General features: G+C 40.2%; 1 protein-coding gene across 1 annotated transcript; it reads left to right on the forward strand.

Annotated features, from left to right (window-relative positions):
• The first annotated feature begins 1,344 nt into the window (after positions 1–1,344).
• Positions 1,345–10,885, forward strand: LOC123514097 (juvenile hormone esterase-like). Its single transcript, XM_045271730.1, has 12 exons — positions 1,345–2,174; positions 4,995–5,184; positions 5,281–5,427; positions 6,159–6,312; positions 6,526–6,711; positions 6,801–6,988; positions 7,180–7,330; positions 7,805–7,986; positions 8,178–8,331; positions 9,462–9,591; positions 9,678–9,792; positions 9,958–10,885. The coding sequence occupies exons 2-12, from the start codon at positions 4,996–4,998 to the stop codon at positions 10,126–10,128; spliced, it is 1,767 nt and encodes a 588-aa protein (XP_045127665.1). The 5' UTR covers positions 1,345–2,174; position 4,995; the 3' UTR covers positions 10,129–10,885.
• The last annotated feature ends 3,414 nt before the right edge of the window (positions 10,886–14,299 follow it).

The raw sequence follows: 14,299 nt of genomic DNA on the forward strand, positions 1-14,299 counted from the left end.
TTGTACTTAGCTGCTAAATAATACATCTCACATTTACTTTTCACTTTACATGCATTTGAATAATAAAGGTAACATAGTCTAAGGTCATGCATGAACTGTTTAACTACTTGAGTACCATGACGCGTTTTCAAATTCATTCTGTTTACTATTTGGTGATATCATACAGCTTCAGAAACACATGTGAATGAAAACTGTGGCCACATTAATCTTCTGACCTCCGTAGACCTTTCCTTATGTCAAAAAATGGGCTAATGGTACACAAATCTCAAGGTAAAGATGTGTCCCAGTATTGAAGAAGTTCCTTTATCATTTTCTTATCATCTCAACGCCGGAAATTCAGTAATAAAAAGGACCGATTAGAATCACTATGTACTGATAACACTATATCTAACATAGGAAGGAGAAAATATGTAGTGCACTGATAACTAAGCATAAAGTGAGCTACTTCCTCCTTCGTGCAGCGTGGCACTCAAAGAGAGAGAGAGAGAGAGAGAGAGAGAGAGAGAGAGAGAGAGAGAGAGAGAGAGATTGTAGGGGTGGGCGCGACTATAGCTAGCTTCAATACTGTAAGGGAATACGAGTAATCTGAGGGATTTATCATTAAAACCTCACATGCTGCTGCCACATATACTACAAGTTAAACAGGGATACCTTTCCTTCAGTGTGTGTGTGTGTGTGTGTGTGTAATTCACCTCGGTCGTCTGCTGGTCACCCAGCCAGTCTTCCCCATTACGGAGCGAGCTCAGAGCTCATAGACCGATCTTCGGGTAGAACTGAGACCACAACACACTCCACACACCGGGAAAGCGAGGCTACAACCCCTCGAGTTACATCCGTACCTATTTACTGCTAGGTGAACAGGGGCCACACATTAAGAGGCTTATTAAGAGGCTTGCCCATTTGCCTCGCCGCGCCGGGACTCGAACCCGGGCCTCTCGATTGTAAGTCGAGAGGTGTGTGTGTGTGTGTGTGTGTGTGTGTGTGTGTGTGTGTGTGTGTTTCACTGTTTGATCTGTTGCAGTCTCTGAGGAGACAGCCAGACGTTACCCTACGGAACGAGCTCAGAGCTCATTATTTCCGATCTTCGGATAGGCCTGAGACCAAGCACACACCACACACCGGGACAACAAGGTCACAACTCCTCGATTTACATCCCGTACTTACTCACTGCTAGGTGAACAGGGGCTACACGTGAAAGGAGACACCCAAATATCTCCACCCGGCCGGGGAATCGAACCCCGGTCCTCTGGCTTGTGAAGCCAGCGCTCTAACCACTGAGCTACCGGGCGTGTGTGTGTGTGTGTGTGTGTGTGTGTGTGTGTGTGTGTCATAGTATGTATCATTGAAATATGTATGGTGAAACTGTTTAACACAATTGGTAGATCACGAGAAGGGCCGCCGTGGAACAGCGGAACCATGCGTGCTTTGGGGTCCGAGGGATCTCTAACCGCACGGGTTCGAATCTTGTCCACGGTCCGAGTGTAGGTTGGGCTTCCTCACTCGTGGCAATGGTTTCCTAGTGGGTGGGCTTTGAGATAGGAGGTACCCCAAAAAGTATCCCTTTAGCCCATAAATTCCCGTGAAAAGCCCACATGGTATAAATAAAGGAAAAAAGAAAGGAGTAGAAGTCTGCATGCCAACGTCCTCATTGCTACCAACTAGGACCACTTGGCATACCTGAGACACACCTGTTATCCTGACAATGCCTACACCCATATATTAAATATGGCAAAGCTCTTTTATCTTGTCAATGTACTGTTGTTCTTGCTTTACTCTAAAATATTCACTAAACTATTGAGTACTCCGAGTCAAATACACGAATACAAGCACTACGGAAATATTAAACCCGATTATGATTACAAGTACAAGGTATTATGTAATCAAGTACGAGTATATATGAGTATGTACAAGTACCCAAACCTGTAGGAAGCTGATATGAACCAATCAGCCTTGATTTGCTAAGTGATAATATCAGACATTTATTAGTCGTCTGGTAACACCTCATTCATCAGTGGTCTAGCAGCTCACATTCATCACTCGCTGGCTGGCAGCCCTATCATACGGGCGCACATTTGTTACTGTGAGAACACAGTTGTAGCGAATTTGAGCCCGAATTGGAAAAGACACCCGTGTGAGCTCTACCACTGCCGCACGACTCTTTCAAAATATCTAAGGTGAGAGATGTACACAACTTCAGGGTTATTTCGTGAATAGTTTACAAGCCATACAGGAACTAAGGTACGAGATAACAAGAATTGATGCTGCGCAGCTCCACATCAGGAGCTGAGACTTATTCTCTCGAGATTTCATGATATAATTACATTTTCTTACCAGCTTTGGAGCAGATCTATATACTTTTTTTCAAGTTGTGCGCAGACTCCTCGCTCTTTAAGAGAATTATTTACCTCGATTTACGCAATCATCAAAATGAATCAAATTTCATGCGTCTTTGAGGTGAAAGAAAACTCAGAAGGAAAAGTTGCACAACATAATATATAAATAATATGTAAAGATTGGGACATACGTTAAACCTACGCGTGGCCTTGGCGCTGTTCTATGTCTCCTTAGATTAGAGACAGAAATGGATGTATCTCATGACTCATGACACATCTGTGATATCTGGGTTCCCACAGTTGAGTTTCCCCCAGAGCTTATCGACCTACCCCTACGAAAGACAAACATCTGGGTGAACTTTGCTCTGACGGCCCCAGCACTGATTTGAAACATATTTTGCCAAGGAGAAAATTACAAAGCTGCTCTCTCTCTCTCTCTCTCTCTCTCTCTCTCTCTCTCTCTCTCTCTCTCTCTCTCTCTCCACGTGAAAAAGAGACACGACTTCTTTGAAAGAAGCAAGTGTGGAGCACCCTAAAGAGAGAATGTCACCAAATCAAATACAACCCGGACATGACAAACGTTTTGATGAAATTGATAAGTCGCTTGACTTGCAAGATCCAAACATTTTTTGCAAATATATGGCCTATACAGCGGAAAAAAATAAAGGATTCATGAAGTATAATATAAATTTGTGCCTGAATAATAAAATTACTTTTTTTTCACTAGAACTAAAGTGATGGATAAGACTGAAAAGAACAAGAATACAGTAATGAACACAACGTCATGATGAATAAGTTCATTATAAACTTTTCCAATGCTAGTGTTTTCTTTGAGTAAGAATGGCATTCATCTGAGTAAATGCACGTAAATAATTTGAATAAGCGATATTGTGCGAGAGATTAATACTTTTCATCTCCCTAAAAATCAGTCACATCAATCTCGATATGACTTATTCGTCATGTGTGTGTGTGTGTGTGTGTGTGTGTGTGTGTGTGTGTGTGTGTGTGTGTGTGTGTGTGTGTGTGTGTGTGTGTGTGTGTGTGTGTGTGTGTGTGTGTGTGTGTGTGTGTGTGTGTGTGTGTGTGTGTGTGTGTGTATATATATATATATATATATATATATATATATATATATATATATATATATATATATATATATATATATATATATATATATATATATATATATATATATATATATATATATATATATATATATATATATATATATATATATATATATATATATATATATATATATATATATATATATATATATATATATATATATATATATATATATATATATATATATATATATATATATATATATATATATATATATATATATATATATATATATATATATATATATATATATATATATATATATATATATATATATATATATATATATATATATATATATATATATATATATATATATATATATATATATATCAGAGTATGTAAACTGGAAAAGCGTCTTGGGTTGATTACAGCAACTCTCTCTCTCTCTCTCTCTCTCTCTCTCTCTCTCTCTCTCTCTCTCTCTCTCTCTCTCTCTCTCTCTCTCTCTCTCTCTTACATCGTGGAATAAGAGGGGCATGACAGAATAATAAGGGTAATAATGTATACAGTGTTACGTGTGCGACTTGACGTATATTATATATGGTCTAAATTATACTTGCCATGGATATTGATAAAAGGGAAGAAAAAATCTGAGCTTCTTTATTTCTTTTCTTATTTTCATACAATATACACCAAGCTGTGCACGCAGTAGAGCATATATTACTACCAAATTTATTCTGCCATGATCATCCTTTTCCTCAATTTGAGAGAGAGAGAGAGAGAGAGAGAGAGAGAGAGAGAGAGAGAGAGAGAGAGAGAGAGAGAGAGAGAGAGAATATACTTTTAGTTATCCATGAAAAATGATGGAAGAGCTCTCGCTTGGTAGGTCCGCTCCTATTTTCTTTAATGTGTTTGGTATCATTACAAACTCTGGAAATATTCGGATAGGCGTCTTTTGTATAGATTTACCACGTGTGCGCACCTGTGTTGCCACATTACTGTTGAGACGCATTTGTAGGTTTGTCTTCACGTACGCGTCGTCTACGTAGCGTTATCGTGATGCATTCTTAGGTCCATCGTGATGCATTATTCTGACCTCTCAATTATGTTTGTGGTGACGCAATTATGCAAGTCATATCTCTGTTGTGACGCTCTGTTGTTTCTTTCATCATGGTTGCTTCAAAACATACTCTTAACCGTCAGAGCCATGTCACTATAACTTCATGACAGCGCTATAATGGTTTGAATAGTCTTCCAGTTCCACGATCTTTTTAAGCATGGATCAATTAATCATGGTGGCCGCGTAATAACCTACGGTTGTCGAGACCCATCACGACTGACCATAAAGCTGCGTCTCTACAGACACACTATGACAGCTATTATTGGTGCTATGGTGACAAGAAACTTTAATATGTAACGGAAGCTTAAATGAGATGAATGACCGAGATCACTGCTGGTTGTGGTTGATTGGTTGTGGGTCTGGAGAGATTATAAGACAGGGGTAGGAAACTTTGATTCTGGCACCTAAAGAGTATCTTGCAGTGAACGAACACAAATTAATTGAGGAATATGGCTATTATCTTTTGGCAGAATGATGTTAGTAATTACAATGGTGGTGGCATTGGTGGCCTTCACCGCAGCCAAGCAGCCATCGCCACTCGTGACGCTTAAGCAGGGCACCATCCTGGGATCACGAGAAAAGGCCATAAACGACCGAGTGTACTACGCCTTCAAAACCATTCCTTACGCCAAACCACCCATCGGACCCCTCAGACTCAAGGTGGGACATTCCTGCTGCCACAACAAACTGTCCTCTAACATAACGATGACTTGTGTTTTTACAAAAGGAATAACTGTATCCCATTTGTTTCCTCAGGATCCAGAGCCAGCCCCTGCATGGAGCGGCGTCAGGAACGGCTCACTCCCCTTACCGAAGTGTCCACAGTCTTCCATCTTTCTCATGTCTCAGAACTCTGTCACAGGGCAAGAGGACTGTCTCTACCTCAACGTTTATACGCCAAGGGTAGATAACCAATTTGATGTACTTTCCTAGTACCACTGTGTGTGTGTGTGTGTGTGTATGTGTGTGTGTGTGTGTGTGTGTGTGTGTGTGTGTGTGTGTGTGTGTGTGTGTGTGTGTGTGTGTGTGTGTGTGTGTGTGTGCAGCATATTGGTACCCATATTTTTGCAAGAAAGAACCCGATAATAAAAAGTTTTACTACACTCACTATCCTCATGAGACAAGCATTTACCAATCATGCTATCCACTCAACAGCTATCCACGTGTATGGATGCATGGATATGTGGTCCACATTCGACACAAAAATTCATCCCAACCTGTAGATTTATACACACTGGCACGAGCACCACATTCACACACGCGCGAGCGCACACACACACACACACACACACACACACACACACACACACACACACACACACACACACACACACACACACACACACACACACACACACACACACACACACACACACACACACACACACACACACACACACACACACACACACACACACACACACACACACACACACACACACACACACACACACACACACACACACACACACACACACACACACACACACACACACACACACACACACACACACACACACACACAATGACACACACACACACACACACACACACACACACACACACACACACACACACACGCACACACACACACACTGACACACACATATACACTTGAAATGTGACTCTTTCAGCCATACAAGTCGAACCTGCCCGTCATGGTGTTCATTCATGGCGGTGCATTCGTGATCGGATCGGCCATGGGTTCTGTTACTCCAATGCTGCCATCACCGTTGATGCAGAAAGACGTAGTGATGGTCGCCATGAACTATCGCCTGGGTGCTCTTGGTACGTGGCTTTTGTATACAACAACTAGTAGAAAGCATCCGGGCTCTCTCTCTCTCTCTCTCTCTCTCTCTCTCTCTCTCTACGATATATAACGTAACTGTATGATCTGTGCACTTTATGAAGATGATTTCTTAAAAAGTTCGGGCCTCAATATTCCCAAAATATTCATCACTTACAAAATGAAAAAATAAAATATATATATTTTTTTTCCAGGCTTCCTCTCGACGGGAGACAATGTTTTGCCGGGTAATTTGGGCCTAAAGGACCAGACTCTGGCCCTCCAGTGGGTGCAGGACAATATTAATGACCTCGGCGGTGATCCTAACCAAGTCACCATATTTGGTGTCAGTGCTGGAGGCATCTCTTCGCACCTGCACATCCTCTCCCCGAGCTCAGCGGGTATGGCAACATCGACGCAATAGATTATTTACATATGCAGTGCTTCACATCTTAAAATTAGTAAGGCCTTGACATTTGAAAACTTCCAGGGCTGTTCCAGAGAGCCATCCTGCAGTCAGGCACAGCACTACTCACAGGAGTTTTCGTTCCCGCTCGGAAGGGCGCCATCAGCATCAGCAAGGCACTCAACTGTACCGGCGAGAATAGCCGCCAACTCTTGGCGTGTTTCATGAAAGCATCTGTCGAGGACTTGTTGCATGCCCAGAGCAACTTAACTGTGAGTGCTTCTACAGATAAGTTAAATAAATCTCCTGAAGGTCCAATGCTGTTTAAACCTCATTAAATTTATTTGAACAATGTTCATGTAAGCCTCCTGCTTCATGTCATTCAATGTCTCACTTCGTAACATGCTTTCGCGTGCTAACGGCTTCCTAGACTGCTCAACGCACCACAAGGACCTTTCTGCAGGAATGGTACGATCTTCCCATGACTGTGGGTGTGCAAGTGGACGGAACCTTCTTGCCTGACTACCCGGCGGTCCTACTCAAATCCGGGCGGTACAATAAGGTGGATGTGATGATCGGATGGACGAGGGACGACGGTAGCATTATTACAGCAGGTAACTAACCATCCAAAAAGAAAAAGAAAATTCCTTGGTGTAACAGGGGAGCCGGCGAAGAGCAACAAAACTACAATTAAAGAAAGCCCACCACCAAAGTACATCTTCAACTTATATGTTAGTTGCTTTTTATATGAATTCTAACTTCATTTTAATACTATATCATAATATATAATGCATGCCTTTTAATTCTGAATTAAGTTTGCTTTCCTAGCATAAAATTTCAGCTTCTTGATCCCAAACACAAGGGAGCCTTAAACCTTTTTCTAACTATGACGATACACATGTTAAGCTGAAGTGTTCCGATTCTCTATACATTGACTAGCCCTGTTTTTCAAATGTTCACCAGGTGTACACCTCACTAAAACTGACTCAATAATTGATTTAAACCTTTAATGATAAAATCATCCAAGGTATCACAGCAAGTACTATTTATGCATTAAATAGAACGTTTTAAAAAATCTATTTTCTAAGGTCTCTTCACCAAGAAAAGGGAACAAGCCTTGTCGCAAGTAAATGAAAAATTCGAAAAAGTAGGGCCACTGTTGCTCTCGCTAACGGAGGAGGAGGATCCCGTCTATCTGGCACGGCGAATTTGGTTTCAGTATACAAGCGGCGCCAACTTGACGCTGGACAACGAGGCTGACTTCACAAATGTAAGAGTAGGAGAAGGTGAAGGAAATTTCACACACACACACACACACACACACACACACACACACACACACACACACACACACACACACACACACACACACACACATATGTTGTACAATAGATGTGTATGTATTGATTTTTCCCATCCGTTTCGTTCTACTATAAGGAACTTATCTGTTTTTACTACAAGCTTCTGACGGACTTTGCTTACGGGATTCCTGCCATGCAATCAGCTGAGATCCACACTAAAACACCCGACAAGAAGATCTTCCTATACAGACTTGACCACTGTCTTGAGAAGTCGTACTTTCACGTCCTAACAAACACTTCCATCAAAAGGAAAAGTAAGTACACCTTTAATTTTTGTCCAGATTTTTTTATGGAATAGGAGAAGCTAGTGAAGGGCAACAAAATATAGAAAGAAAAGGCCCACTTGAATGACTGTTCCCTAAAAGATTACGAGAGTTAGCTAAAACTCTGGTACAAATATCTTGAAACCTTCCTCTTAAAAGAAATCAAGTCGTAGGAAGATGAAAATGTAGAAACAGGCAGGGAGTTTCAAAGTAGTAATTACTAGAGAAAGGTATAAATAATTGAGAGTACTGGTTAACGCTTGTATTAGAGATCTGGACAGAAGAGGGGTGAGAGGGAGAAGAAAGGCTTGTCCAGCGACGCCGCCGGAGGAGAGGAGACATGCAATTAGCAAAATCAGAAGAGCAGTTAGCATCTAAAGAGCTATAAAATATAGTAAGGGATGCAACATTCCAGCGGTGAGAAAGACTTTGAAGACAGTCAGTCAGAGGAGAGGAGTTCACGAGACGAAAGGCTTTCGATTCCACACTATCTAATAAAAATGTGTGTGTGGAACTCCCTCAAACATGCAAAGAATACTCCATACAAGGACGGATAACGCCCTTGTACTGAGATAGTAGTTGAAGGGGCTAGAAAAACTGGAGGAAACGCCTCGGAACGCCTAACTTCATAGAAGCTGTTTTAGCAAGAGATGAGATGTGAAGTTTCCATTTTAGATTATGAATAAATGACAAACAGAAATTATCCAGAGTAAATTGTCAATGAACTATTCAAGATATAAACTTATTATATGCATGACTACTTTATACTGAATTAATTGAACATGGCATGAAGCGGTAACAGTGCATAAATATTAGTAAACAAATCCAAACAATTCTTCTTCAACCGGATCGTTGTAGTATGGAATTCTGCAACCTACGATGTCATCAACAGCCGAGAAATTCAATCATACTTCGCCACATACAGGCATGAAGAAAAACGGTCACTGAAATACTGGGTTTCAATATTCACTAACCTGCCATTCAAATCTAATGACATCTCAGCTAAGGGACGGTGTGGTAAGATACCTGCCGAAGTCCTTCCAACAGTATCTGCGACCACCATATTATCAGAGTATGTCGTGTTTATTGCAAAATACAAACAACCGGCTCGTCTGTTTCAGTGGCGTCGCACGGGGACGACATGATGTATCTCACACAAGCCTCCCCACACCTGGTTCCAATGCAACGCCGAATGGACCTCCACATGCAACATATTATCGTGACTCTTTGGACCAACTTTGCATCTACGGGGTATGTGGTCAATGTAACCTTTTAATAAGTAATTATATAAGGCAGAAGATGTGCTTCAACACTAGCTTTTTTTTCTTTTTCTACAGCAACCCGACTATCAATGGCACTCTGGGTTTTAGATGGACTCCAGTGACACCCACGAGACCTCTCAGCTATTTGTCTCTTACCACCTCCCCTAACATGCAGCAAGTGAATAGAGTGGTATGTCCTTGTTTTCTGTCAATGGCCTCAAGAACCAAACATTTTTAGGGGAATACATTTATTTTTTTTATTCGTCTCCTGTAATTTCTTGATAAATATCATTCAAATATCTTTCAAAGCGTTCAGTATACATAATACGACTAATAAAGTGGATTATTTTGCCAGAGCCAAGATTTCTGGAACTCCCTGCCCACCAAGAACACCAAGATTCTCTACCCCGAGCGTTTCCTTCAATCCATTGACAACAAAGAGACGTCGTTGTCCTGTGAACAGAGCTACCCTTCGGAACTCCCTGCATTAGACTCGTACAGTAGGAATGTGTTACAGATGAGTTAGAGATCATGTAATCCCTCTATGTAATATTTCCTTGTTGCTTTCTCTAATGCTAAGTAAAGACCGGCTAATCCCAAAGATTATGAAGGATAAAAGCACATTATGTGTTAAGATTCTCATTATCTATAATGAATTTCAGCTGGAAAGCCGATTAGAAATAATACAGAAATTCCTGGAGGGATGAGGCGCATTACTGTCAATACATTTACGAGTTGTGAATGTACATGATGGCGTTGCCTTTGTGTAGATACAAAACAACAAATGCATCAACAATTCTACGCCTCATCTTGAAAATATTATGACAATTCAGAAAACTGAAGTTATGATATAACGTTACAAATACTAGTGTGTGCGTTGGCACCGGAAAGGTATCTTAGCTTGCTCAAGCCATTTTGGTGAGTTGTTGATACTAGAAACTCTTCAACACGCCAAGTATCGCAATGAAGGAACTGAAGTGTGTACATTTTGATATAATGAGTACAAAGGTCTTTGTTCGGAAAGTCCCAGGTATCTGTCTGATATACTTACATTGTGAGAGTTATTTAAAATGTCAGCACTTTACAAAAACTACAGCAACATGTACGGATGCATATTTTGGAAACTTGCAAGCCCAGAGCTTCTTGTTTAGTTCTAAAAACCTTTCCTATTAGCATAGATAAACGGAACAAAGAATTACCATGTTGTAAGTAAGGCAAGTTTATATTTGGATATTGTAGCTTTATTTATATGTATATTTACTTGATAAAAACAAATAAATGAACAATATAACATTTCCCTCTTGTCCTACGTAGAATAAAACAGAATTTAGTTTTCATAAGTGTTCCTGCTAACCCTGCTAACATTGACATTGTCACAAAATCTTATAATTTCCTATACTCCTACTAGGATTTAGAAAAGTCAGGGCAGTCTAGAATGTCCATGCATTAATTATTTTCATTCAACTTCATCGTTACTAAATTGCTTGTTATTTTTTCTATGTTCTCGTAGATCTCACTGAATAGTCTATATATTACAAAGTCAAAAAATATTATACCCAACCCGCCAGACCAGACCAGATGGATCAGAAGGGAGAGGAATTCATTTCCGAATAACTGTGTGGAGATTAAAGTTCCCCATAATGTTCCATCGATTTTTATTTATTTTTTTTTTATTCAAGTTATGAAACAATCGCTCTGTGGTTCGAACGTTACGAACAAGCTACAGCCAGGCATACCAACCTTCCCACAATACCGAGATTGTTCTAATGTTTACTGTACTGCTGCGGGAAGGAAAGGCATAGTATTTGCCATCCACTGGGTTTCCTTATCTTGACTGCTAGATTAACACCAATGCACAGGATGCCAGAAATACTTTTTTTCACATTATCTTTCTACATTTTTAATACCTTAGTAATTACTTACACTTCCTATACTTTTTCTGTGACGTACACAGCGCAACTGAATTATAAACATTAGTCAGTGTTTTTTTTTTTTTCTTTTCAACGGTATTGTTATTTTTTTTCTTTCAACCTTACTTGATAACCAACACTGGTATCCGTTCTCTTCCTAGAATACTTCCTCATTGCCAACTTGTCAAACTTTTCTCGAGCGTTTAACACAATTTTACGTTTCAATCAGCTTTTGAGTGCAAGGATATTTTTGTCTCTGAATAATCATGTCTTCGTATTCTTCACAAAAGTCCCTTGTCGCTCTTTTACACTAGATATGGTTTGGAATGCCTCCTTCTCATCTTAAATAATTGACTGAAGGATTGTGAGCAAGAAAAAAAATTAAAACTACCCAAATTTCATGTGAAAAGATACAAATCATAATATGTACGTATCTTTTCTCTATGAACTGTACTGCCTACGCAGTATAATCATTGATCAGCCTTCATCATTAATTATTCTCAATTAAAATTTTCACTATCGTGGAATAACGTTCGGCCACACTGAATCTCGTACCACGGATAAACATAATAGCCTGTGGTGACGGTAGGCGAGAGGGTAGACTCAAAAACTCAGCAAACATCCGTTTCCACCTTAAATCCCACCTGCCACTCGACTGATTCGAGCTGCGCACTTTCTCGATCAGGATGCGGTGGTGTCGTATTTATAAGCATGCTTGATTGTGCATCCTCAAGACATTTTGTGCTCCCAAGGCACTCTGTATTGAACGTACGCGCCTGCTTTTTTTATCTATTTATTTATCTATTTATTTATTTATTTATTTATTTTATTTATTTATCTATTTTTTTTTTTTGTTTGTTTGAGAGAGAGAGAAATTCACCTACATACATACATGTATACATACATAAATACAAAAGGCAACGGCAGACAGACAGAAAGGTGTTTTATATATATATATATATATATATATATATATATATATATATATATATATATATATATATATATATATATATATATATAATTTTCAAGGCAAACTAAAAGGAAATTAATTTCTTGATTACTCAACTGGAAGGCAAAAAATTTGCCATTTATCTTTTAGTGATTACAGTTATCATTAACATGTAGTACTGTTTCAAGACCTTGACATTTTCCTCATATGAAGGATGCTGGTGTTGGTTATGTTGGCGGTGACGACAGTGCTGGCAGTGGCCGGGCAGCCCACTGTGAAGGTGATGTTGAACCAGGGTTCCATCACGGGCTCGCTGGAGCAGGCCCTGAACGATTACCAATACTACAGCTTCAATACTAGTATTCTCTATGCCTTGCCACCTGTCGGGCCACTTCGCTTCAAGGTGAGAAGAATTGTCCCGCACTAGAGAACCACTTCTAATGCCAGGCAACGACTTAAACACTTTTGTTCGCCATCTGAACACACACTACGCCACACGTCTTCCCAAATTAGTTCACTAGTAATGAACTATAAGTTACAGTCAATGTTTCTTCATGCACTTATTCTCATTAACACTATATTGCTCTTCTTTCAGTTGCAATTATCTTCACCGACTTTCCTCTCCCCTTTTTATTTCCTTCTGCAAGGAGGTAACAGATTGCACAATGAGAGCATAATATTCAGGAAATATGCCATTACCTACGGTCGTCACCTCACTATCAGAATCATATTTTCTCTTGCTTTCATTCTTTTTTTATCATCACTGCTTTCACTGATCACGTACTTCTCGCACTCACATTGGCACAATACTCTCAATAAATCAAAGCATATTGTTAAAGTACAGTTCAGAGGTAACTACATCATTAATACAAATTAGTTTATTCAGTCACAACGCTGATGTGAAAACATTAACAAGACCTTCGACAAACGCCAGCCACAAGTTACAATACATGTACACCTTTCCTCAGGATCCCGTGCCGGCCCAAGCATGGACAGGCGTCATGAACGGCTCATGCCCCTTATATGACTTACATTATAAAGAACATAGGACGACCATCTAACGATATTGTCTGTTGATCAAAAACATCAATCATTCTTCACAATTTCAGTACGACACTAGCACGATGGATGTATCAGTCATCATCATTGTAGCACGTGTCTTCTCTGTTCTCTGTTTCTCACACGTGTATCTTAGAATAACTTATTCTCCTTCCCTTTTGCTCTCCCTCGAGACCTCAGCTCCCTTAAGGACTTCACCCTCCAGGTCACATTCCTTTCTTCCTTCGTGACCTGTTCTGATTGGTTCTTTCTTCCCTTGCTCCTCATTGGCCTGAATCTGCCTATTCCAGCTTCCCTATCGGTAATCTTCCTTCCTCTGTTCTTTGATCCACTTAGCCCACATAAATAAGCTCACCGCTTCTCTCAGGCTCATTCCGCTCTCATTCGCGCTCTCTCCTCATTCCGCACTCATTCTGGCTCATCACTCAGCGCGAGACTCTCCGTGGCCTCACTCAATCGCACGCTCATATTCATCACCTCAAATCAATAACTTTCCGTTAAGCAATGCTGTATCGACTGTTATAGTTGTCAATAAAAATCCAAGCATCAAGAGTGATTTATCAATCCCCCCACAACTTGTACACACTCAACAAGCTCCACAAGCCTGACACCTGAACGAATTGCACGAATGCCGCCCGACAAACACGAACACAACATGACCAGACTTTTTTTTCCGGAATTCACGCCCACACATAGCCGTCACAGTTCCAAAACAGGATCCACTAACGTCACAGCATCGTATCCCATGCCTCCCCCCAACTCCCTGCAGGACATGT

Source organism: Portunus trituberculatus, chromosome 37 (assembly GCF_017591435.1).
Source record: "Portunus trituberculatus isolate SZX2019 chromosome 37, ASM1759143v1, whole genome shotgun sequence".
Lineage (NCBI taxonomy): Eukaryota > Metazoa > Arthropoda > Malacostraca > Decapoda > Portunidae > Portunus > Portunus trituberculatus.

Bases quoted from the DNA above. Each gene is read 5' to 3' on its own strand.
- LOC123514097 (XM_045271730.1), top strand. From the start codon at position 4,996: ATGATGTTAGTAATTACAATGGTGGTGGCATTGGTGGCCTTCACCGCA. The intron at 5,185-5,280 runs GTGGGACATTCC...TTGTTTCCTCAG, and splicing joins TCGGACCCCTCAGACTCAAG to GATCCAGAGCCAGCCCCTGC. The intron at 6,989-7,179 runs GTGAGTGCTTCT...ACCTTTCTGCAG, and splicing joins ATGCCCAGAGCAACTTAACT to GAATGGTACGATCTTCCCAT.